This window comes from Lineus longissimus, chromosome 11 (genome assembly GCF_910592395.1).
Source record: "Lineus longissimus chromosome 11, tnLinLong1.2, whole genome shotgun sequence".
NCBI lineage: Eukaryota > Metazoa > Nemertea > Pilidiophora > Heteronemertea > Lineidae > Lineus > Lineus longissimus.
In genome coordinates this window covers 8,230,740-8,257,952 of record NC_088318.1, presented here as the reverse complement: position 1 = coordinate 8,257,952, position 27,213 = coordinate 8,230,740, and the positions used below count along the sequence as shown (strand labels likewise).

General features: G+C 41.5%; 1 protein-coding gene across 3 annotated transcripts in view; it reads left to right on the top strand.

Moving 5' to 3' along the window:
- LOC135495768 (short transient receptor potential channel 4-associated protein-like) overlaps window positions 1-27,213 on the top strand; it is a 390,467-nt gene that overhangs the window by 18,998 nt on the left and 344,256 nt on the right. For all 3 annotated transcript variants that reach the window (XM_064784679.1, XM_064784678.1, XM_064784676.1), the window contains exons 3-4: window positions 4,590-4,691; window positions 22,495-22,555. In XM_064784679.1, coding sequence (XP_064640749.1) covers window positions 4,590-4,691; window positions 22,495-22,555 — 163 coding nt within the window. The remainder of the gene's footprint in view (window positions 1-4,589; window positions 4,692-22,494; window positions 22,556-27,213) is intronic.

Sequence of the window (27,213 nt, the reverse complement as noted above, 5' to 3'; positions counted from 1 at the left end):
CGCCAAGTGTCTTCTGAATCTCTTGGTCCTGGCTGTCTAGGCTGATAGGTGATGCGTTGGTCTCGTTTCTCTCACTACTTTCTCGTTCAGGAGATCCCTCGGACTTTGGCTGCATGAGATCTAGTGCTTCTTCTTCAGAAGAACAAAACCATTCTTTGATTTCGAAAATTCCGCTTTTCAGGATTATGTTCAATCACATCATCCTCTCGCCTGCGACCTTTGGCGTAGGGTATGAATGGATAAGGTCGTCCATATACCGATCACGCTCAAGTACCTCTGCTGAGTCTGGTAGGGTAGCTTTGAATTCCTTGGCTAATTTAAGCATCACAAAGCTCGCCATGTCTGGGGAAGGCTTATCTCCAAACGTAACTCTAGTCAGACGATAAATGGTAGGTGGTTTTCCGGTATCCAAATCTCTCCAAAGAAATCGATGAACCAAACTATCGTGCTCGTTTAGCAAAATCTGTAGGAACATCTTACGCAGATCTCCGACGATGGCTACACGTTCTTCTCTGAATCGAAGCAACACTCCATAAAGATCCCCAATGAGACACGGACCTTTGTGTAGAAGGGAGTTCAATGAAACACCGTCGTAATTGCATGCGGGGTCAAATACTACCCTAAGTGGTGTACTAACCTTCTCTGGTTGATATACTCCGTGGTGTGGAAGATAGAACTTCGGCATCTTCTCATCCTCCAATTCTTCTTTTGTCAATGCTACTGCCCAACTGTTTTCAATGTACTGGTTGATCACATTCTTGTACAGTTCAGCTTTTTTCGGATTCTTCATAAGGCTGCGCTCTAACGATTGAAGTCTCTTCTCAGCAAGGGGATAGTTGTCTGGTAGCGCTGATGGGTCTTCCTTCCATGGTAGGCCTATGACGTATCTGTCGCCTTTCTTATGGCAAGACGCTTCTAACAAGTCCATCGCTTCCTTGTCTTCTCTTGATATTACTTCAAGTGGACAAGAACAAGAAGGAGCACGATCTCCAAGTGTTTCCATGTCGTAAAATCTCTCCATGTCAGATTTCTGGATGAAGTTGACTGATATCCTGGGAATATTAGTGCTGTCACAACCAATGACGAACCATCCTAATTTCGTGCATTTTCCAACTGGTTCGAAGTTTAGGCCTTGACGGATTTCTTCCTCTGCATGTAGGCGACTGTACTGCACACCTAATATCAAATCAACAGCTCCCGCCTTGTGTGCGAATTCGATGTCTCTCAAATGTCGGTATGAAGTCAGCCATGGTCTGTCAAGGGGTGGTACACTTAGTACTGTTTTCTCTATTTCATGTGCTTCAATCTCAAATTCCTTGCCACCAGCTAGAGATGATATCCAAAATTTCAGTCTTCTACTGTCGGCTTGGTTCAGACTTTCGCCTTTGACCACCGAAAGTTCCAATTGTTCGTGTTTTCCCTGTAATCCTAGTGACCTGGCAAATTCTTTCCTGCAGATGGTTGTCCCTGCACCGCTGTCAATGAGAACGTTACCCTCTCTGATGTGACCATTTTCTGCTCTAAAGCGGACACGTACGACTGGCAAAATTCCGCCTCTATCCAGGGTTGAGGTTGAGGTGGTACTGCTGGCGCTGGGTGGATCGAAATGTAACATGGCATGGTGTTGTCTCGTACATCCATTCACTTCGCATTTCCGCTTGGATCTGCAGTCCTTGGTCACGTGACCTCTGTTATGGCATCCGTAACAAAGACGGTTGTCTTTCACCATGCTGTAGCGTTCAGAAACTGACGAATCCTTGAAAGTCGGACAGTTTGAAATCTTGTGCAATTATTTGCAAAGGTAACATCTCAGGACCGGTTTTGCTATAGTCTGGTTTTGAGCCGCCTGTACACCTTTCTGTACGTACGTTAACATGGTTACAGTCCTTCTGCCCTGTCTTGGAGTCAGTTTTGTCGTATGATCCTGTCTGGAGGTCACCAAAGTCTGGGTCGAAATCAGTCTTAACTCGCTTCCGTACGAATTTACTGATGTGCTCGAGCGTTGGAGTTTCTCCTCTGTCCCGTATGTCAGTCACTGTTGTCTTCCATCTGTTGATGAGGAGATCAGGAAGACGCAAAAAGATCCGACGCAAACTCTCTGTGGAATTAATATCTGATTGAAATGAGATGCGCTGAAAAGTAGCAATGCAGTTAATCATATCAAGCGAAAAATCACGCAGACCTTGCCTATCATTTGCTGAAATTTTGGGACCCTTGGTAATCTTATTGATGAAAGCTCTGCATATCAAACTACGCTGGCCAAACTGCTCTTTAATCATTTTCAGTGCTGTCGCATACATCAACCCACTGGAACCTAAACCTGTAATTGATCTCAAGGTATCCCCACTAAGGTGCATTTTCAATTGTGCCATACGCTGGTCATCTGACAGATAATGCTTGTCATGTATTTGCACTTTAAATGTTTCCACAAAATCAACATATTTCAATGAATTACCGTCGAATTTACAAAACTCAACTGACGGAATGTCCTTTGATGCTTGCAATCTGAGCAATGCGTCAGCTATGGAAATATTCTCAGTATTGGTTTCATGGACAGTCTCTTTCATTTCATGCAAATCATCTATCCACTCGTCGAAATCTTGTCTGCACAGGTTGCCGCCGCTCCGGCCACTTGAAGACAAAGTCATCATCGAATTGATCTGCCGTTCTGGCGCTTTGTCTCTCTCCACATGTTGGTGGTGCGTTGATGACGTATTCTCAACGATATCACCGCTACGATTTGCATCATGACTGCCATGAGGCCTATTTTCCTCAACGCGCTGGCTGCTACTCGCATGGACAGCACTACCACCATCATCATCAACTGACGTTGTAGCAATCGAACTGCTACCACCATCGCAGTCTTTCGATTGTACGCTAGCTTGTACATACTTCTCGAACTGCTCTTTGAAGCCATGATAATGGGTGATATGAATAAAGAGTAGTAAATGCTTTTATCTAAAACTCCATGTACATTTACACTTGACCTTTCTGTACAAAATTGAAGTAAAAGCATTTGCTAGCCTTTATTCATATCACCCAATGATTCAACAGTTGGCCTTCCCATTCTTTGAACCTCTCTTTGTCAGCTTCTGCCACGGACTCAATTAGCTCCGCGTTTATATTACTAACAACTCAAAGTCTGAATCAAGGCCACTTACTTCCTTCCTTATCCTGAACTCTGACATGTTTCGAGCTTCCATGCCATCACGAATCCTCCTCATGGTGCGCGTAACCTTTCCGCGCAATGTTTTCCTCTCCTTCTTGAGAGTCTCAATCCGGACGGAATTCGCCGAATTCTCCACTCTCGTCGCCACGCCTCCCGTACTCACAGCTTCGTCATGATCACCCATAACTTCTCTTAGAAATTGGTTTAGATCCGATAACGATAAACAGAAAAAGGTTCTTTAACGTTCTTGATTGATGATTTATTAGAAAACACATTCTGCAAAAACAAATATACAAACATTAGGTACTGAAACACATTCGGTATTGCGAATGAACGTTACAAACGAATCAAAGAGAAATCGAAAGGAAAGTAATCATACCTAAGAGTGCGATTTTCGTGTTATAATGGAAACAGGACTGACGTCTGCGAATGATTCTAAAAAAATGGCGTTAACCCAACCGAAATACGTAACGTAAATAACAACAAAGACGGCGATGTGATGACGTATCACAGGAAATGAGGTAATATAAAAGGGCAGGAAAAAGAATCCCTAAAAATGTACAAGATATCCAAAACAGCTTCACTCTCATGTAAGATGGCCGACCTTAAACCCCCAAATTACCCGAGATAATAAAGCCATTATCGAACTTGCCCTTGATATTCTAAGTTTGATATGTACTAAGCCATCAGCGTCAGTCTCTCGTTATAGAAATAGACCACATACCCAATGTATAGTGGCAGTCTCTCACTATAGAAATAAACTATACATGTATTACAGTGTACAAAAGAGCATGCTATATCTCCCGGAAGTAGAGTTCATTGATCACATTCTTTTGTTTTGAAATTTTTTAATGGAATCAACCCCATCGGCATTAATATGTGCACTTGCCCACCCTATACAACAAAGAATTGGGCCATTGGAATGTACTTCCAGTTAGTATAGCAGGCTCTGCTGATGACGCGCTTGTAGAAAATGTATATACCCAAGATAATAATTGAAGGAAATCCAATGAAACTTTCCCTGATACTTTGAATAAAAAGTGAGGTTGAGATTAAATGGTAGCGATAAACAACATCTTTATCACTCAAACGTCTTTCTGTCAAGCCTTTGCCAAACCTGTTCTACTGGAGGCATTGGGCATGAACAGCCTATTGAAATCCTTCAAATCTTAACCTTGCTAATGTATACATTCATCATATTCATTCAAAATCTCTCATCCACACACACTTTTCATCCGGGAATTAATCTTGTAAATTCAGACTACAACATCTTTCAGCAACATTTGTGTTTCCTCAGCTTCCTTCTTTACGATTCGATTCGATAGCACTTCCATCAATCTGAATTCACCAAAGTGCAGATATCCAGTGTTTGCCAGCAAATGCGGTACCTCTAGTTCTTATTGTGGGCCTTCCTTTTCAGGATATTCTTGGACAGCTTACACAGTTTGATGCAAGGCAGTCTGACAATGTAGATGAGCTGAACAAATATGCCAAGGTATTTCTTGAGTATGGTGGAATTGAGGTAAGTTTTTTGGCTCACCGTAGGGGAGTCTATGTAATACCGCAGTGTCCGTCGTCGTCCGTCGTCGTATCCTATTTCAAAAACAGTGGCACGTTTCTTGAACGCTAGGGCTATGAACTTGAAACTTTGTACACAGCACCCCCTAGGTCAGGTGACCTCTGACACTGAATTTCGGTCCGATCTGATTCTCAACTTGGCCACCAGGGGGCCAAATGTCGATATCTAAAAAGTGTGATATCTCGCTTATTAGTGACTTGTTTTCGATGAAACTTGTGTTGTAGGTACTCATAGCAAATATACATCTTATATCATACGGGTTTTTAATTTGACCTACTTTTCAAGTTCACAGAGGTCATATGGCGTAAATTGGCCGTTAGAGTGTAAACTATGGCACGTTTCTTAACCACTAAAGCTATGAACTTGAAACTTAGTACATATAACCCCCTATATCACATAGCCTCTGGTGCTGAATTTCAGTTTGATCTGATTCTCAACTTTGCCACCAGGGGGCCAAAAGTGGATATCTAAAAAGTGTGATATCTCGCTTATAAGTGACTTGTTTTCGATAAAATTTTTATGGTAGGTACTCTTAGGAAGAATACATCACATGTCTTACGGGTTTTCAATTTGACTTACTTTTCAAGGTCACAGAGGTCATATGGCGTAAATTGGCCGTTAGAGTGTAAACTATGGCACGTTTCTTAACCAGTAAAGTTATGAACTTGAAACTTGGTGCATATAACCCCCTACATCAGATAACCTTTGATGCCGAATTTTGGCCTGATCTGATTCTTTATTCGGCCACCAGGGGGCCATAATGGAAAAAGGAAGAAGTGCAATATCTTGCTTATTTGAGTGAATTGTTTTCGATAAAATTTTTATGGCAGGGACTTCTAGCAAGGATACACCACATGTCCTACGATTTTTGGATTTGACCTCCTTTTCTAGGTCACAGAGGTCAAATGGCGTAAATTGGCCATTAGAGTGTAACTATGGCACGTTTCTTAACTGCTGAAGCTATGAACTTGAAAGTTGGTACATGTAACCCCCTACATCAGATAATCTCTGACACCGAATTTTGGCCTGATCTGATTCTTGATTTGGCCACCAGGGGGTCAAAACTGAAAAAGTAGGACGTGCAATATCTCGCTTATTAATGACTTTTTTTCGATGAATTTTTTATTGCAGGGACTCTTAGCAATCACACGATATTGATCTTGTTGATGTCATAGACAATTATTGGTTGGATCATAAACTTATATATACTGCCCTGTCTTATTACTTGACATCAATACACATCTAAAAAAAGTCTTCATGCCTGATTGTGTTCACCGTGTTCACCATATTCACCTCTAAACTAAGCATGATCCTGCCTACTAAAAGATGTATACGGTGAGCACAATGGCCCCTGGCCGTTTCATTTTTAAAAGCGCTTTTGCTTGAATTCCGAATCCCAAAATTTCTTGGATCATATTTAATGTATTGTTCACATTGGTAACGTGCAGTTCTAACATTGTTGCCTAAACAATTTTCACCATCTCACTCTCAGTTATCGAACAATATTATTTCATTTTCTCAATCCCCAAATAGAACTCCCATGAGATACTGACGTGATTGACGTGGTAGCTTTTGGCAATATGGCCTGACGTATTTTTCTTTTTTTTGCGATATGACCTACTTTCTGGCCTCCAGGTGGCTATCTTGGAAATTGTTTTTTACCTTTTTGAAGCTAATGGTTGTACGTAGAGTGACACATTTTTTATGGAGGGTATATCTAATAAGGTTAAATGACATCCCTTAGGAAAATAAATCCAAGAAAAACCCAAGATCATCTTGCATAATCTTGCATGCGTCTTGGGTTTTCTTGGGTCCTGTACAATTGTGTATATCAATGTATTAATACCCAAGAAAACACCTGGCGAAGCAAAAAATCCCTGTGTTTTCTTGGGATTGTCTTAGAAAATTTTATTCCATCGACCTCCGTTTGTCTTGTATTTTCTTGGATAATTCTTGGCATTTCTTGGATTGTACGAAAGTAAACACAAGAAATTGCAAGAATATATCTTTGATGGCTCTTGCAAATTCTTGTTCTTTTAAATTCTTGTGTGGGTCTGTACACAAGAATTGTCAAGAAAGAGTTCTTGGCAATTCTTGGATGTTTCCTGAACCCAAGAAAGTGTCTTGGGTCTTTCTATGAACACAATTAAGAAAATTGCAGATGGTTGTATTCCAAGATTCGCCAAGAAAGAAATCTTGGCAATTCTTGGATTTGTCCTGAACCCAAGAAAGTGTCTTAGGATTTTCTATGAACACAAGAACTGGCAAGGTTGTATTCCAAGATTCGCCAAGAAAGAAATCTTGGCAATTCTTGGATTTGTCCTGAACCCAAGAAAGTGTCTTGGGTCTTTCTATGAACACAAGAATTGGCAAGAATTGATGGTTGTATTCCAAGATTCGCCAAGAAAGAAATCTTGGCAATTCTTGGATTTGTCCTGAACCCAAGAAAGTGTCTTAGGTCTTTCTATGAACACAAGAATTGGCAAGAATTGATGGTTGTATTCCAAGATTCGCCAAGAAAGAAATCTTGGCAATTCTTGGATTTGTCCTGAACCCAAGAAAGTGTCTTGGGTCTTTCTATGAACACAAGAATTGGCAAGAATTGATGGTTGTATTCCAAGATTCGCCAAGAAAGAAATTTTGGCAATTCTTGGATTTGTCCTGAACCCAAGAAAGTGTCTTGGGTCTTTCTATGAACACAAGAATTGGCAAGAAAGAATTCTTGGCAATTCTTGGATATGGCCTGAACCCTAGATGCCCAAAAACAAGCAAAATGGATGAAACTGAATGACGCATTAGCTATTTTTTTCAAATTTTATTCTGCCAAAAATATTTAACGGAGGAGCGCCTCCTCAACAGTTAAAATCTTAGGCACTTTTAGTCCCTGGGAGCTATGCCCCTTCGAGTTTGTTGCTACTTCATCGTCATCACTCCCTGCTTCACTGATATTTCCCTCGTGCCTGTTGTCAACACTGTCATCGCTCTCGCTCTCGATGACATATTCCTTGGTTTTGATAATTTTTTTTGTTGGCTTTTTTATACTCTCTCTTCTCTTATCCTTCTTGGTGTCATGACACCTCTGTACCAACCTGCTTCAAATTTGTGCAGCTGTTAAGGGCTTTCCATCTTTTCCCTTCGCCTCTGGGAATAGATGATGGGCTGTATCTGAAGATAGAAAAGATTTTTTTTCTTCAAAAATGTTTGGTCTCAGATAATTCTGATGAGGTATAAGTCATGGCTCAAATTGGTCTGTGTGGTTTTGAAACCTGTGTTTGAAATAAGCCCAACTTCTGTTAACACTATTTCCCACTTCATTAGTTACTAAACCCAGCAAGTGAGGTCGCGCTTGCGGTATATCAAGCTGATATGCTTTACATAATATGCATTCATTTCAGTCCGACATCCCTCATCTCATACCGACCGGTCTGCCCTGAGCGGGATGACATACTGCATCGCTAACTCAAGTTCTGGCTTGTGGCACCACCCTCGATAACTCTAGATACGGGATAGTATCCCGCTCTGGGCAATTGAAATGGTTGAATCAGTTGAATCTGATGTTTTGCAGACGTGCTTGGTTAGGGTCAGCCCAGGATTGAAAAAGTTAACAAACTGCTCTCAGTCTGAACAGCTTATTTGGGATAGATGTGATGATCTTCCATAAAAATGTTTTGCAAGAGTATACAGTACTTACCAGCAATAGCAGAAATAATTCTGTTATCCAATTTCTTCTTCCCATTAGCCCCCGATAAATTGTAATTCCCCAGGTCTTCCTTATCATAAAAGGTTCCCATGGCTGCAGAGAGGCAATAGGTAAGGTCCTGAAATTGGAACAAGAAACAAACTTATCAACACACAAAAATAATTAAGGGGACCACATGTACTAAAATACCAACTACTTTCCTTAAATCAGACAGAATTCATTATTATATCTGAATAGTATATGAACTAAGCATTCAGTAGATACTGTTTTTTTATCATTATATAACTTGTTACCATGGCAACAGCAGCCATATTGGATTTTTTTGCTTAATACCCTGTGTCAATGATTTCTCCTTAACCACTGCTTATTTTTTAATGGTATTTTTTTTTGTAAATGGATAAAATGCTAATCTGTGATTAAACAGACCAGTTTTTGTTCCAGAATATATTTCTGGTGTTAGAATGCGACTTTTGAAGGGACCCTGAAACCAAGGTACCTAATTAGCAATGCATGATCAAATCATCTTCACCCCCATATGTTAAGTCATACCCCTGGTTGTTTTCTACACCTCCCTCTTGCGTATTATAAGAAGAAAAAGAAACCTGCAGAACCCGAGTGATATCAATATGGTCCCACTGCTCTGACGAGACTGTGGGACCATAATTATCTAAAACAATGCTTTTTAAACATTGATAAAAATGGGAGAAATAATGCACACTTTGGACATTAGCTCATTCTTCACCCAGCCCCTTTTAAGTGAATTCGTTAAAATTTTAGCCAAATCAGAGGTGAAAGAGCCAATGGCGATTTGGCGAGCGGGTGGTGCCATCCCTATATACAAACAATGAAAATCAGACTAAAAGATATGGACTTACTGTAGCCGACTTTATAATATATTTCTGTTGCGAGTAAACATACACCCCGCTCCCTTTCACCAGTTCCTTCATCTGAAATACAAAATAAATTATGCAGTTTTTGATTTCAATGGGACAAAAAAGATTTTGAGAGTTACAGGAGAGAAATGGTTTTCCTCTGGACAAGATGAACTTCTTCAATATGGAGGCCAAAACAGCACGAGTGGATAGCCTCCTCTACAAAGGACAACCAGATGTATCCCATAACTTGTCTTGCTGGTAAAACTGGGCACAAAACTTTATTTGCAATCACTGGTGAAATCTAGGCGAGTTCCAAAAATTGCCTTAGTTAGACCTTACCTTGAACTGCTTGGCAACCTCTGGATTTACTACACCAGCCTTTGGCATGTCGGATGGTGTCATATTCGTTGCATTGGATGAACCTGAAAAAAAACTTCAGTGTCTAATCATACGTTGGTAGGATAACATCAAATGCATGTACTTTCAAGGCCAGGCTGAGTGATTGTTTGTTGTAGTCAACGGTATTATGAGGGACACCAATTTGTGTTGGGAGTTAATTTCGTCGGCCAAGGAATTTGAAATATTTGGCAACAAAGATGATATCATTGTTTATAATCCAGCAAAACACATGATTTGCTTTCCTCTGCTTGGCTAACTGGAAAACCGCAACCATGTTATTAGTAGTAGGAAAAGGTTATTTTTATTGTCGAGCAACATGGGTGGTCATTTTTGCAACTGAAATATGCATGGCATGTGTTTATAACAGACTGGAAAGACAAAAATAATAACTAACTAGCATATACCCGTGCTCTGCACGGAGTTGTTGGGAGCTGTGAACGCAACGGCCAAGGAGGAAATATTGCGACGTCAACAACACGGACATGGTTTGGGTTGTTTTGTTAGCTGTTTAGTGGTTAAGTGTGCAATCGTTTGAAACAAAACATCATCCAAAATGCACTTTTTGATGCATTAAGGTAAGGAAATACGGTACTGTCCTGTTTGGGCAATATTGATGACTATGTCACAAAAAAAGCAAGGCCATTGAGCGCGTAATGAAGTCAACCCTTAGGAAAATAAATCCAAGAAAAACCCAAGATCATCTTGCATAATCTTGCATGCGTCTTGGGTTTTCTTGGGTGCTGTACAATTGTGTATATCAATGTATTAATACCCAAGAAAACACCTGGCGAAGCGAAAAATCCCTGTGTTTTCTTGGGATTGTCTTAGAAAATTTTATTCCATCGACCTCCGTTTGTCCTGTATTTATACATTGCATGCTAATGTATGCCAAATGGCGAACTTTAAAAAGCGCTCATTGGACAACGTAGGGAATCACCAGAAATGACGTCATCGCTGGTACTACATAAAAAATAGATGGGTTCCCGATTGACTCACTAGGGATACGCAGTAGAGCACAATGTTATGAAAAACGACCCTTCCAATCACCTGCAGGACAGGACAATTTCTCTCAATAAAATTAATTTTGTTGACTCCTGTAATCTCTACCTTATTAAAAAAAGGCAGTGGTCCCAAACTGGTCATTTCTATTTATTTTGACCTCTGTTAAATCAGGATACCTCTCAATTACAGACAGCATTTTGTATTGATCCTTGTGCTGTACAACCCAGCCTGGACATACTACAGTTGTCCATGGAGAAGTCACATCCTCTCTGACACTTCTTGTCTGTAAAGCTACCGATACAACATACTGAACTAGGGATATCTTCCGCTGCCTCCTGTAATATCTACATACCATGGATGATTTGTTCAATCATATTTCATCCAGCTGGCAGCTCTGCATTGGAAATGTTAGTGGTATAACGTGTTCTCTTGACCTTCAAACAGTAGTATAAAGCTGATATTTACTACTTTACACCCTCAGTCCTGTGTTATTAGGTCATCCAGCTGAGCGCCAGGCCCTTGGGCCTCTTGTTTTTTGTAGAAATGGTGAAATCTGATTGTCAAAAATCTTTCCAATTTGGAGCAGACAATTTTCCACACAGCTGCTGCTGTATGCCCTATCTCTGGACCGGTGGTTAATGACTTTACCTAGTTTACACCTTCAGTGCGAACCATGTAGATCTACGTGGCCCAAATCCCCCCTCTTTGAGCTGGTTATCAGTGTCTCGTGGACTTCATGAAAGAACTACGCGATCGCCATCTTCAGGGCAGGGTCGGAACTGAAAAGACCAAATCACTGAAAAACAAAATATAAAGCTGTTCCGACACCGGGAATTTCTTTTGGGGGGGTGGGGTGTAGGAAAAGGGGTCATTTTGGTCATTTTTGTTCATTTTTCAACCAAAAAATAAAATATAGTAAAGGAGTGTAGCTTACATAACTCTATTGATTCAAGAAGACCTTGTCTGGGAGAAGTTACTGCAAAAGACCTTATGCAGCCATATCTTATACTTTTTTAATTAAATAAAAATATAGCAAGCTACATAGACCAAAATTAGTGCATGTATGACAAGAATCTATTGCTGAAACATTCTTTACAAAATCACTCCTGTGGGGTCATCCATTTTACATCATCAGATGTCATCACAAGAAACCAAAAAAAATTCAAATATGATGGCCAGAGACCTCTATTAGCCAGTGTGTACATTCTGTGTACATTTTAATGAATATAGGTTAATGAAAAAAGTACACCAAGGGTGCTTTAATTCCCACCAAATTTTATATGTGTTATGAAGAGGCATTTATCGAAATAATAGTAAAAATTCAAAACATTCCAATACCGATTGCCTGAGAAAAATTGAATTGTGTACAGCATTGCCATCAAATCGTCACTCACGGACTGATATGGGCCTATTAGAATGCAAGTTCTAAACTGGCCAGTGAGACAATATTTCCTTAAATTAATTATCAAAAAGTATATCCCTGTTATGGCCTGGCTCTGTAGATTAAGAACCCACCAAAGACGGAAGAATAAATCCACTTTCATCCATCACAGTCATGTATTTACCACAGCTTCACAGTTCAGTACGGACAATGTGTCAGTGCCACACATCCGCCTGTGGATGAATACATGTCTCTGCCCTGGTAACCGGCCTACCTTTGCTCTGTGAAGATTTGGAAAAGATGAACTGAGCATGAGAATCCTCATCAAAAATACCCCTCTGGAGTGGTTTTAGCTCAGCTGACAAAGTCAGCATGCTGGTAGAATATTCAGATTCTGTCTGTCGGTCCGTCCGTCTGTCAACATGGACCGCACGTTTTGTTATCGTAAGACCTAGGCACTTCGTTGATGGTGCTTAATTAGGAGTTGCCCAAGGTGAACTCAGAAACAAAAATCAGCGTGATCCGACCTGTATTAAAAGAATGAGGTCATTTCGCGTTTAAATTTCTTTCCCTTTTTACCTCGGTCCACAGAGCAAATATGGATTTCAAATGTGGCTGAATATTTTTTATACGCCCGCTCCGGAGCGTATTATGTTATGGCGCTCGGTGTCCGTCTATCCGTCCGTCGGGCCGTAAACTTTTCATTGTCCGCGCGATTACTGAAATTCTACATCACCAAACCTGGTCTGCAGGGCATTAGCAGGGGCCCCAAGAAGTGGATGGATTTGGAGGTCAAAAGGTCAAGGTCACGAAGACCTGTTTCCCTTTTCCGCTTACCTTTCATTGTCTGCGCGATTACTAAAATTCTATATCATGTATAGTCACCAAACCTGGTTTGCAGGGTACTAGTATAGGCCCCAAGAAGTCTATTGATTTGGAGGTCAAAAGGTCAAAGGTTAAGGTCATGAAGACCTGTTTCCATTTTCCGCCTACCTTCCATTGTCCGCGCGATTACTGAAATTCTATATCACGTATAGTCACCAAACCTGGTTTGCTGGGCACTAGTATAGGCCCCAAGAAGCCTATTGATTTGGAGGTCAAAAGGTCAAAGGTCAAGGTCACGAAGACCTGTTTCCCTTTTCCGCTTATCTTTCATTGTCCGCGCGATTACTGAAATTCTATATCATGTATAGTCACCAAACCTGGTTTGCCGGGCACTGGTATAGGCCCCAAGAAGCCTATTGATTTGGAGGTCAAAAGGTCAAAGGTTAAGGTCATGAAGACCTGTTTCCATTTTCCGCCTACCTTTCATTGTCCGCGCGATTACTGAAATTCTATTTCATTTATAGTCACCAAACCTGGTTTGCAGGGCACTAGTATAGGCCCCAAGAAGCCTTTTGATTTGGAGGTCAAAAGGTCAAAGGTCAAGGTCACGAAGACCTGTTTCCTTTTTCCGCTTACCTTTCATTGTCCGCGCGATTACTGAAATTCTATATCATGTATAGTCACCAAACCTGGTTTGGAGGGCACTAGTATAGGCCCCAAGAAGCCTATTGATTTGGAGGTCAAAAAGTCAAAGGTCAAGGTCACGAGGACCTGTTTCCATTTTCCGCCTACCTTTCATTGTCCGCGCGATTACTGAAATTCTGTATCATGTATAGTCACTAAACCTGGTTTGCAGGGCACAAGTATAGGCCCCAAGAAGCCTATTGATTTGGAGGTCAAAAGGTCAAAGGTCAAGGTCTCGAAGACCTGTTTCCATTTTCCGCTTACCTTTCATTGTCCGCGCGATTACTGAAATTCTATTTTATGTATAGTCACCAAACCTGGTTTGCAGGGCACTAGTATAGGCCCCAAGAAGTCTATTGATTTGGAGGTCAAAAGGTCAAAGGTTAAGGTCATGAAGACCTGTTTCCATTTTCCGCCTACCATTCATTGTCCGCGCGATTACTGAAATTCTATATCATGTATAGTCACCAAACCTGGTTTGCAGGGCACTAGTATAGGCCCCAAGAAGCCTATTGATTTGGAGGTCAAAAGGTCAAAGGTCAAGGTCACGAAGACCTGTTTCCCTTTTCCGCTTATCTTTCATTGTCCGCGCGATTACTGAAATTCTATATCATGTATAGTCACCAAACCTGGTTTGCCGGGCACTGGTATAGGCCCCAAGAAGCCTATTGATTTGGAGGTCAAAAGGTCAAAGGTTAAGGTCATGAAGACCTGTTTCCATTTTCCACCTACCTTTCATTGTCCGCGCGATTACTGAAATTCTATATCATGTATAGTCACCAAACCTGGTTTGCAGGGCACTAGTATAGGCCCCAAGAAGCCTATTGATTTGGAGGTCAAGAGGTCAAAGGTTAAGGTCATGAAGACCTGTTTCCATTTTCCGCCTACCTTTCATTGTCTGCGCCATTACTGAAATTCTATATCATGTATAGTCACCAAACCTGGTTTGCAGGGCACTAGTATAGGCCCCAAGAAGCCTATTGATTCGGAGGTCAAAAGGTCAAAGGTTAAGGTCATGAAGACCTGTTTCCATTTTCCGCCTACCTTTCATTGTCCGCGCGATTACTGAAATTCTATATCATGTATAGTCACCAAATCTGGTTTGCAAGGCACTAGTATAGGCCCCAAGAAGCCTATTGATTTGGAGGTCAAAAGGTCAAAGGTTAAGGTCATGAAGACCTGTTTCCATTTTCCGCCTACCTTTCATTGTCCGCGCGATTACTGAAATTCTATTTCATTTATAGTCACCAAACCTGGTTTGCAGGGCACTAGTATAGGCCCCAAGAAGCCTTTTGATTTGGAGGTCAAAAGGTCAAAGGTCAAGGTCACGAAGACCTGTTTCCTTTTTCCGCTTACCTTTCATTGTCCGCGCGATTACTGAAATTCTATATCATGTATAGTCACCAAACCTGGTTTGGAGGGCACTAGTATAGGCCCCAAGAAGCCTATTGATTTGGAGGTCAAAAAGTCAAAGGTCAAGGTCACGAGGACCTGTTTCCATTTTCCGCCTACCTTTCATTGTCCGCGCGATTACTGAAATTCTGTATCATGTATAGTCACCAAACCTGGTTTGCAGGGCACAAGTATAGGCCCCAAGAAGCCTATTGATTTGGAGGTCAAAAGGTCAAAGGTCAAGGTCTCGAAGACCTGTTTCCATTTTCCGCTTACCTTTCATTGTCCGCGCGATTACTGAAATTCTATATTATGTATAGTCACCAAACCTGGTTTGCAGGGCACTAGTATAGGCCCCAAGAAGTCTATTGATTTGGAGGTCAAAAGGTCAAAGGTTAAGGTCATGAAGACCTGTTTCCATTTTCCGCCTACCATTCATTGTCCGCGCGATTACTGAAATTCTATATCATGTATAGTCACCAAACCTGGTTTGCAGGGCACTAGTATAGGCCTCAAGAAGCCTATTGATTTGCAGGTCAAAAGGTCAAAGGTTAAGGTCATGAAGACCTGTTTCCATTTTCCGCCTACCTTTCATTGTCTGCGCGATTACTGAAATTCTATATCATGTATAGTCACCAAACCTGGTTTGCAGGGCACTAGTATAGGCCCCAAGAAGTCTATTGATTTGGAGGTCAAAAGGTCAAAGGTTAAGGTCATGAAGACCTGCTTCCATTTTCCGCCTACCTTTCATTGTCCGCGCGATTACTGAAATTCTATATCATGTATAGTCACCAAACCTGGTTTGCAAGGCACTAGTATAGGCCCCAAGAAGCCTATTGATTTTGAGGTCAAAAGGTCAAAGGTTAAGGTCATGAAGACCTGTTTCCATTTTCCGCCTACCTTTCATTGTCCGCGCGATTACTGAAATTCTATATCATGTATAGTCACCAAACGTGGTTTGCAGGGCACTAGTATAGGCCCGAAGAAGCCTATTGATTTGGAGGTCAAAAGGTCAAAGGTCAAGGTCACGAAGACCTATTTCCATTGACCGCTTACCTTTCATTGTCCGCGCGATTACTGAAATTCTATAATATGTATAGTCACTGTTTGCGCACCATCTATATCCACCAAACCTGCTTTGCAGGTTACTAATATGGGCCCAAAAACTGAAAAAGCCTCTTCATTAAGTTTCGAGTGTGATAACTCATTATAGGCCCCAGATCCCGTCTGGGGACTATATTGATATCACTGGAATTCTTTAAACTGTTATTTTCTTCCACCAACACATTTATTGCAGTAGTCCAGGAAAACGGCTAAATAAACCAGAAATCAATCACCCTTACACCACCAAACCCAATTCCATCTATGGACTATCGCAAAAGTATTTTAAAAATCCTGAGTATTTCGATACTTTTGAAGCATTTTTTGCTGAGATATCGTCTGATCGTCCTTCCCAACATGCCGAAGCCGCGATTCAATCTGACATGCGCTGTGACATGCGCAGAGGCGAGACGCTGATACATTAGCATAACCTCCGCCCCGTCATAATGATGTCATTATTCTCAGGAGTTGGTCGAGCGATGGGACGGTGGAGGTATTATAAAGAAACCCAATTTGATTCATGGACTATCGCAAAACGATTTTTCAAAACTCAGAATATTTCGATGCTTTAGATGCGTTTTTATGACTCCAGCTCCTCCCTCCTAGCTCTGGGAGCTGGAGTCAATATTGCTTTCGCTCAGGTTTCTCGTACAATCACGTGACCTCTCCAACACTCGATAATGCACTCTTTTCGTCCACGTTTTAGGCCAATCTTCGCCATGAACATGAAATTTAATAAGCGCAGTACTTCAATCAGATGTTTCTCTCGCCACGTTTTCTTGGCAATGCCTCTTGCCAGACCAGTCAAGCATTGGGAAAGCATCTTTAATTCAGACAACGTTAGAACTAGAAAAACTAATATGTTAATTTGCAAATGTAAAAGCAGATTTTGCCACTAACCAGTCAAATCGGAATACGACGTCGCAAAATGTTCTCGCTTTCCTCCTGCTAAAAAAACCTTGTTCCTGCACTCCTATTTTAATTGATGCTAATCGTTCAACTAGTCTTCTCTCCCCAGGTGCCTCACGGACCTTCAGGTTCCCATACTCAAGACCAACTCCTACGATATCGCCCTCAAAGTATTTGCACACGTTCTTCTTCGTAGTTTGACTACAGTCGAGTTTGTTACTCGGTTTCTACTCGGTTGACATGACGATTACCTGGGGACTATCAAATTTGCTACCAGCAAATTTCGGAATTCTAGTTTTCTTTTCTTTTGCATGTACTGCAGTGCTTTTCCCCAGTACAATTGCAAACACACTTTTCACCCTGACCAACCACCCTTTACTCTTATGGCGGGCGTATAATGTGCTCGCTCTGCGTAGCTCTTGTTAATATTTTTTCATTTTTACTTTTAATGGAATTAATTTAGTTTTCACCGCCAGTTGGCGCTGTAGGCACACTGACTGAATTTTGGCGATTTGAAATTTGGCAGTGGCTCAACTTTTTTGCAAGCAGTGTTGTTGATTGGCCGATCGATAGAAAAGATGCCGACATTTAAAAATGGCGGTAGTCGCTGCTTCAATGAAGGTGAGTGAAATTCCTCATGTTCAATCGGTTGATACTCTTTTAATCAACATGACCATGTACCTGAAATTTGTTTAGGTACTGAAAAGAATTTGTGAATTTCGGTTTTCAAACGTGCCGATGATGCAAGGGATCTCGCGTGAATTTTGCAAGTCCCGATATGTCGACCGGGTGTCAAAAATCACTCGCCTAAATTCAATTCAAAGATCAAAAATGATATCTGAACTTAGTTTCAAATAGCCTACGCAATTATCATTTCGGTGATATATAATGCATGCATGTAATAATTGATTAATCTGCCTAAAACGCGCAATTAAAACGGCGAAAGATCTTGATAAACACTCTGGTGGCGGTCGCACTAAATAACGACCGGTAGGGTCCGGAGAAAAAAAATGTAGCGCCCGGAGGTTGAATCGGGATTTTTATGCACTTTTAACTGTATATATATGTTGTTTAGATGTATTTCTAACAGTTCTGTAACTGTAACTGTAACTGACCAAGCTTCACCCAAAGTTGGTAAAATTGATGCTTGTTTATGGACTGCGCTAGCGACCGGAGAATTCGCCGTCGGCCATTTTGGCTACGGTCCCTGAGTTGTTGTGGTTGGCAATTTTGCAACAAATCTCGCCATTTACATTTGTTTTCTCCCTGTCTGGTCATTGGCCGTGACAACAATTATTTTGAAAGTCACATTATGACATCGTAGTATGAAATCCACTGCAGTTTCGTTATGCAGCAATGCTCATGTTTTTGGTTTGCAATCCTGTACTGTCTGTACACTGCGCTGTGTATTGCTCTGCTGTAGGCTGTAAAAAAGACAAAGCGATAGCCTAGCCCTATAGGATAGGGTTAGAGTATAACTCAACAGGCCCTCATGATTCATTTGATGGACACCTTATAGGATAGTACCTCAGCATTAAGTCCACTAGATCCTGTTCTGTCACATGTCGTAGATGATGACAATTTTCAAAATGTAGTACACCACTCGCTCATCTTCAAGCCCAGCTCTCGGCTCACATCATGTGGGCACGGTTGGCTGTTGAGTGTTATGGTTCAGTCTGTGAGACTAATTTAAAGAGGTTACACTTTTATTTTGAATTGGAAAACAGCCCACAGGACTGACTTTTCACTGAGTAATAAGTGTGCCCTTCGAAGGTTAAGTCTCTTTCTGGATTTGCTTCCATAGATGCCTTGTTCAGGATATCATCTGACAAATGCCTGATCAAATGCAGACTGTATCCGATGGTGTACATTTCCCCGTCTATATGTCACCCTTTTTGTCCCCCGGAGCTTGTGTAGGGGGACATGGTATTAGTACATGGCACCGACTTTGTGCTCGTTTCAACCCTACAGCTTCCAAACGACTCAAGCAATTTAATCGATATTTAGTGGTAGGAGTGAAGGACATCTGAAGATGTGTCCCACTAAAAATCATCCCGGTCAGATTCCCGGCCTGGCCAGTAGGGGGCAAAATGTTGCGCCGCTTGGCGCTCGCTACTCGCTGGACCCATGTTTCCTGTCCGCTCTATAACTTCTTAACGACATAATATTTTGGATTGAAATTTGGTGTGCTGATAGAGGGTGGGCCAAAGGTGTGTCGCGTCGAAAAATCGACCGAGTTTGATTCTCCATTTGGCTGCCAGGGGGCCAAAACCAAAAACACATAAAGTGTTAGAACTCGCTTAATATTCGTCTGATCTTTACCATATTTTTATGGTAGACTAAGCTTACATAGATACACGATATATCACCTGGGTTTTTAGCTTCATTCATATTTCTGCCCTATAGGGGGCGCTTCCTGAAAATCATGAAAATTCCCTTCCGCTTTGTAACTTCTGAACGACAAAATATTTTGGATTGAAATTTGGTGTGCTGATAGAGGGCAGGACAAAGGTGTGTCGCGTTGAAAAATCGGCTGAGTTTGATTCTTGATTTGGCAACCAGGGGGGCCAAAACAAAAAACACATAAAGTGTTAGAACTCGCTTAATATTCGTCTGATCTTCACCAGGGGGCCAAAACCAAAAACACATAAAGTATCTTTACCAAATTTTTATGGTAGACTAAGCCAACAAAAGTACACGATATATTACCCGGGTTTTCAGTTTCATCCATTTTTCTGCCCTATAGGGGGCGCTTCCTGAATATCATGAAAATTCCCTTCCACTCTGTAACTTCTGAATGACAAAATATTTTGGATTTAAATTTCGTGTGCTGATAGAGGGCGGGACAAAGGTATGTCGCATCGAAAAATTGGCCGAGTTTGATTCTTGATTTGGCCACCAGGGGGCCAAAACCAAAAACACATAAAGTATCTTTACCAAATTTTTATGGTAGAATAAGCCAACAAAAGTACACGATATATCACCCGGGTTTTTAGTTTCATCCATTTTTCTGCCCTATTGGGGGCGCTTCCCGAAAATCATGAAAATTCCCTTCGCTTTGTAACTTCTGAACGACAATATATTTTAGGTTGAAATTTCGTGTGCTGATAGAGGGTGGTCCAAAGGTGTGTCGCGTCGAAAAATTATCTTCTTTTCTTCGCATACAAAAAAGACCATCCCAAACATTTGCATCCACTTCATCAATGTCCAGACAACAGTCGGTTCATTTGACCATTGTGAAGCACCAGGCCCCACCTCACAAAATACACTGTAATGATTATGTACCTTGTGTCCATGTGCATGTTATTATTTCCACCTACGCTGCATGAAGACAAGGACTCCACTCTTTGACGTCACCACACAACTCCTTGACGTCATCACACACCCCACTACTGCAACGGCAATAGAAATGACTTTACGTCATAATAGCAGGGTGACGTCAACTCAGTACTTCAGCATGCACTGATATAGCAGGAAGGTCTTTCGCACCAGCACTTCTGCGTGCTAGACGTTTCAGCTTCACGTTGCCTCATAATAACAGGGTACCAACACAACTTTGGCCCTTGCCTTCACCTATCCATTTCAGCTGAGCGCCAGGCCCTTGGGCCTCTTGTTAGGTAGCTCCCGTGAAGTACCCCACGGGAGTGACTAATAGCTCCTGTGGAGATTTCTCCTGACAGGCCCTGGGAGACTGAATGTGGAAACCTTCAAACCACTCCTGATCACAGTACTTCATTCCTTTTTATCATGGCTTCCTTTCACACTGATTGCTATGAATAAATTCAATCCCCCAAACATCATCTTCTCTGGTGATGGTTTTGTCCCTGCATGACATGAGGACCTGTCCTGGTAACCTTTCGGAGTTTCTTTTTTGTATGAGACTGGACAACCTACCCACTGGACCTCTCACACTCAAAGCTATCCCCAACCCCCAGTGCAATATAGTAATTATGGGCCCCAGACCCACAGTCTGGGGACCATATTGATATTGCTGGAAGTTCTACATTCTTCTATCTGTTCACCCACAAACATTATTGTGAGTGTTCTCTAAAACACCTAAATAAACCAAAAATCTTTCTTCCGTATACCACCAAACATAACCCCAACCATTCAACGTCACCAAAGACTTTTCGAAATTTGGGTTCATTTTGATGCTTTTGAAGCGTTTTTATGCGCCGATTTTCTGATTTGCTTTCAAATCTCCGGCACGATTCTGTCAATCACACGTACATTAGCATAAGCTCCGCCCCGTAATGGTGACGTCATATCCTCATGCATCATGGCGGCGGTATCTCTTTGCCGAAGTGGGGGATCCCTCGAAGTGGCGAGCTGTCGAGTATTTTGAGCAAAGAACGACGGTTGAATGTAGGAATAAAATAAAGGAATAGCCTTAAATGCTTATCGATGATCCATCCTGCCCATCTGAAAAGGTTAGGGTGTTGTTTAAATGTTATTGAGCGTGTGATTTTGAGAAAGCGCGAGCGTGTTTGTCCGGAAATAGATCATCCGCGAAACGGAATAGACTTCAATCCTCCATACGTGTACTGTGTGGGCCCGTGGGGGCTATCAAATTTGCTGACAAGTAAATTTCAAATTTCTAGTAATCTCTTGTATCTTAGTTATTCATCTTCTATCAAAAGTATAAAAAAGGATTTTATTGAATTGTCATCTCAAAACAAAACGTAGTACTGTAGACCTCACCTTAGTCGAACCTATTGGGACCATAGATTTTTCTTCGACTTACGCAAAGTCTACTTAGGTGATGATTATTCAAAAGAAAAGCATGAAATTTGCTTCAACTTAATCAGAGCTCGGCATATGCAAGTTCAACTTTGGCAAGGTTGACTGTATCTTCAATTTTCATGACATGGCATACCTTTTCAAATGACAACTCAGTTATTCCTAAATTGACCAAAGCAGCTGTGCCTGCCATGAAAACCACCACCACTAGCCAATTCTGAGGAAAACCAGATGCTGCTACTATGTTAGTCCTATGGACAACTCCAAAATACAGAAGTACTTGATTTAATCCCACAAAGCAACTACCTTCTTTGCTCTTCTACCCAGGTGCCTCCCTACCTCACAACTTCCATTGTACATCTTCACACCTCCCTCAACCCTAATTAGTGGGGACCATTCCATTTGCTGCCAAGCAAATTCATAGTTCTAGTTTCAGTTGAGATTTATCCGTGAAAACCCTTGAAAAACATACCAATATAGCCCTAAAATATACTTTAGAAAAATATCTTTGTTGGTGTATGAACTCTGTACATTGCATGTCATACCGACTTTGGTTTGACCTATATACTATAACACGTTTCTTAACCAGGATGAATTCCTAACCACCAAATACCTAGACGGTGAGAACAATGGCCCTTGGCCGTTTTATTTCCAGGATTTCCAAGTGCCCAGGAATCCACTGAATGCAGACTAGAACCAACCGATTGTGATTTATAAAATAACTGTGTCATATTTCAGGTGCTGATGAGGATTCTCATGCTTAGTTCATCTTTTCCAAATGAATCTTCACAGAGCAAAGGTAGGCTGGTTTTCATATTTGAATTTGTTTTGGTTTTTTTGTGATGACATCAGATGATGTAAAATTGTCTCAGAGACCTAAGGTCAAAGAGGAACGTCAAGGAGGAAGGTCCTGGATAACATGGTTAAATGATTGTTACATGTAGTACTGAGATAAGATCACTGAAATGAATTGAACAGCTCAATTGTATTTATATGTAACAATGCTCAGTGTATTTATCAGCATTCATACATGGTCTGCAAAGTTATCAGCATACTAGCAATCTTTAGCTCACCTGGCCAGTTCTTTAAAATGTTGTCTGTCATGTGCACATTGCTATAAGCTGCACACAATTTCAGCATATCTTATTTCAATGTGTATCTGCAAGTGCATTGTTATCAGCATAATGCACTCATCAACTTATCACCTACCTCCACCTAGTCGCGGGCCGAGGGGTGTCATGTGAGGCTAAACACAGTATTTTTACCTCTTGGCCAGCGGCATGGCCAAGGGTGGTGTTGTCCTCTTTGGCGTCTGTCTTTCTGTCTTTTGATATGTCCATATCTCCGTCTGTCCGTCCTTTCCACATACCACATAAACGCCCTAACTTGAGACTGCTTCAAGATTTTTTCTTCATATGCCGAAAATGTTTAGCAAATCTGTAGGCACTGTATCATCGCATCAATCTGATTCACTGTTTCCCAATCATCGGGTGTTTGCTGAAAAGAGAAAAATTGCACTTTACGCATGGACCGAACGCACCGCGTAGCGGCAAAATAGCGAAGCTGGCGAAACATTTATAACGTGTCACCGTGATCTCATTATGGACTTATAGAAACACTGTGCAAGATTACCTCGAGCTGGAGCTAAGAATAGATTATGCTAATGAGCATACTTCCTCATTGACTTTTCCCAGAATGGTGCGTAGCGCGAAGCTACTTAGCCTAATAGCCTACTTAGCCTAATACCAATAGGCCCCGCTTGGTGGCCAAGGGTGGTGTTGTCCTCTTTGGCGTCTGTCTTTCTGTCTTTTGATATGTCCATATCTCCGTCTGTCCGTCCTTACCTCATACCACATACCACATACCACCCCAACTTGAGACTGCTTCAAGATTTTTTCTTCATATGCCGTAAATGTGTAGCAAATCTGTAGGCACTGTATCATCGCATTAATCTGATTCACTGTTTCCCAATCAGGGGGTGTTTGCTGAAAACAGAAAAATTGCACTTTACGCATGGACCGAACGCACCGCATAGCGGCAAAATAGCGAAGCTGGCGAAACATTTATAACGTGTCACCGTGATCTCATTATGGACTTATGGCACGATTATGTGGTTGTAACTTTTTTGCTGTATATTGTCACGAGGAAAGAAAAGCACGTGACCTTGCGTACGCCAACCTTTTTATGTAAAGTGATAATTAGAAGATATATAGTTCAGGAAATGTTGATAAATAATCATTCCTTATCGTCTTTTGAGAGCATTTTTAATTGTAAAAAGTATATGCCTATGTCACAGTGTCTCTGCAATGGTCATTTTTAGCTCAGCTGACAAGCTGAGCTATTCATATGAGTAAATGGTAGAATGAATGTCCGTCTGTCTGTCTGTCTGTCTGTCTGTCCGTTAAACAGGCACGTTTCAAAACTATGGCGGATAGGCGATAGATTTTCCCTCTGAGGCGTTGAGACCCTTGAGGACTCCTGAATAGACCAAATGTGGGTCCGGCAGGATGAGCGGTTTGGCCACTAGGTGGCACCGAGCGAAATTTTCCAAAAACTTTTCCAGCAGCTGATTTCTCCTAATTCTTTAAGTTGGGGATCATGAATCAAATCTAATCTTATAGAGCAAAGCTTTCTCTTTCATTATCAATAGGCGTGGTTCATGAATTTCTCACCAGGTGGTGTTACTGGCGCAATTTAGTGAGCACCCCCCCAAGAAGAGCATTTTAAATTTCGCGCGAGTTATCCCACGTGCAGCGAACGTCACGTCTCGGAGTCTGCGCAGTTCAGACGTAAGGAGACCATGCTATGGAATAGATCGCGTTCTGTCAATTCGGAGGTAAGTTCTCATTAAATGCACAATTTCATAGGCGATAATATTTGGCTGCTTGTGTTTTTGCATGTTGATGACATTAGGGAAGGCTTGGATTGTTTAATTGGATGTGATTAATTTGAAATAGTTCGTCGACGATCGTTGAAAAACGATCTGCGAAATGCAGCTTGGTCTGAGAAACGATGTCAAAGTCCGGCTTTAAATCATGGATTACTCAACAAATAACTCTTGTCACATAGCAGAACTAATGTGAATAAACAAGACAATAATAAACATCGTTCTGATATCATCGGGTAAGGTTGCCAATGTACATAAACAGTGTAATTGAGGATCGACTCCGGCGATTTGAAATGTCAAGAAACAATAAATGCGATAGCTGATACACACTGACACATGCACACTGTACATAGCACAATGCTTCAAACGGGGACGATTCATCACTCTTATCACAATTCATTCTCAATGAACTTCCTTGATCATTCGGCCCTAGCGCCTTATCAGTTGTTGTTGGCCTTGTATTTGATATAAAACTTGGCTAGCTTAGCTATCTATCAAAATTAAAATGTTATCTCCCCATCATGTTTTGCAGGAATGATCTGCACTACTGCAGCTGCATTTGAGAGAGGGGAGAGAGGATCGAGCTATGACTTTGCACATCCCATCGACTTCGATGTTCACCAGTGCAATCATCAGAAGAGCCAGTCAATTTTAGTATTCAAGTATTTCATTCTGTAATACTTACCTCAAAATTGACTAAATAAAGAAAACCGCATGTGGCAGTTGGTTAAAAAAATTAAGTCTATCTGTTTAAAGTTTTTACTTGCTATCAACATTTCAATGGTGGCATTCTGCTAAGGTTTGTAAGAGTTTCACTTGACTTAAGCAGGGTGTACACTAGTAAAATATTAGCAACATTTTACCAACATTTTACCAACATTTTTACAACAATTTTGCAACAAGCCCTTCAAGGCCCTGTGTACACTAGCAACAAAATTGCAACAAATTAGCAACATTTTTACAGCATGTTGGTAAATTGTTGCAAACTTTTTAGTGGGAACAAAGGGAAATAGGTATTTTGGAGGGAAAATGGATGATTCCAAGGAGAGAAGATGTGTTTTGAGTGCTTCAATCTGCAGCAATTTTAGCTGTCATTGTTGAGAGACGGAAGAGGCGGCGAAATAACCAAAGAGAATATGGACCAGGCCCTGGATCAAAATGAGGGTGGATCATGGGGCATACCACTGCCTGTTAAAGGAGTTGCGGCTGACTGACAAGCCGTCATACAAAAACTTCCTGCGAATGGATGAAACTTCTAGGAAAGGTTTCATCACCCTACGAAGCAAGACACTCACTTGAGAGTTGCTATACCTGCTTCTTGTTCAAGTCACATGACCTCAGGTAGATCACATGACGCAAATCCTATTTCTGATTGGCTGAAGAGTTTGCAACATTTTTACAACATGCAACAAAGAATTGCATTGCATTTAATTTGCAACAATTTTACAACAATTTTACAACATGTTGTAAATGTAAGACGCGTTTTGCTCTGTACACACTACGCATCATTTTTGCAACATTTGTTGCAACTGGAAATGTTGTAAAAATGTTGCTGATATTTTACTAGTGTACACAGGCCTTTAGGCAATAATAGAGTTGGGTAGAGCATTTTGTTAATGTTACCCTTTTAGTTCGGGAAACTGGTGCCTTCTGCATTAGGTGGACCCTACTTGCTCATCTGTCAGACCGGGCTCACACGTCGGCAGTAGAGTTTAAGGTCCAGTCTGCGACATTTACCCATTTCTACCCAGCCAAAAGCGGGTGATTGGGCTAGTCTCTCCATGTGATTCAATTCGCATGGATACTTGTGTCCTGTGCTGAAAGGCTCCCTCCACAAGGGCAGACTACATCCGGTGGCACTAAAGTATGGAAGAAAGACAGAAGACGACCAATTTGCGAAAAGGATCATCATCATCATCATCATGGCAACAGCTGAGGATGAATCATTTTGCTGTGTGTAGAATTGATGGTCCAATATAGGTTAGGTTATCTGTTTGCGCACACATTGCAAGGGTGGAGCTTGCTTGAAGTAGATTGCGCCAGTCTACCGTAATTCACTGTTACACATCCAGAAGCTAATATCCTTAGGCTTTGAGTCCTTAGTTTAGTAGAGTTTGACGAGTAATGTAATATATACGAACAACGCAGCAACAACTCAGCTGAGCGCCAGGCCCTTGGGCCTCTAGTTATCAAAGTAGTCTCGCGCAGCCAGACCTTCTTCACTTAATAGTCTGGCGCAAGCCAGGCGTTCTTTGTGCTAGGCGTTTTCCATCGCAATGTATCTGGGCCGAAGAAACACTGTGCAAGATTACCTCGAGCTGGAGCTAAGAATAGATTATGCTAATGAGCATACTTCCTCATTGACTTTTCCCAGAATGGTGCGTAGCGCGAAGCTACTTAGTCATATACCAATAGGCCCCGCTTGGTGGAGCTGAGGTGGCCACTGTAATCAAGAGAGTGGTTGAGTCACTCTAGAAGCTGCTTGGTCATAAAAAATGACGGACCGACCAAAATTGCCCACATTTACGCATTGCTACAATGAAGGACCTAATACTGAAACCACATGTCTG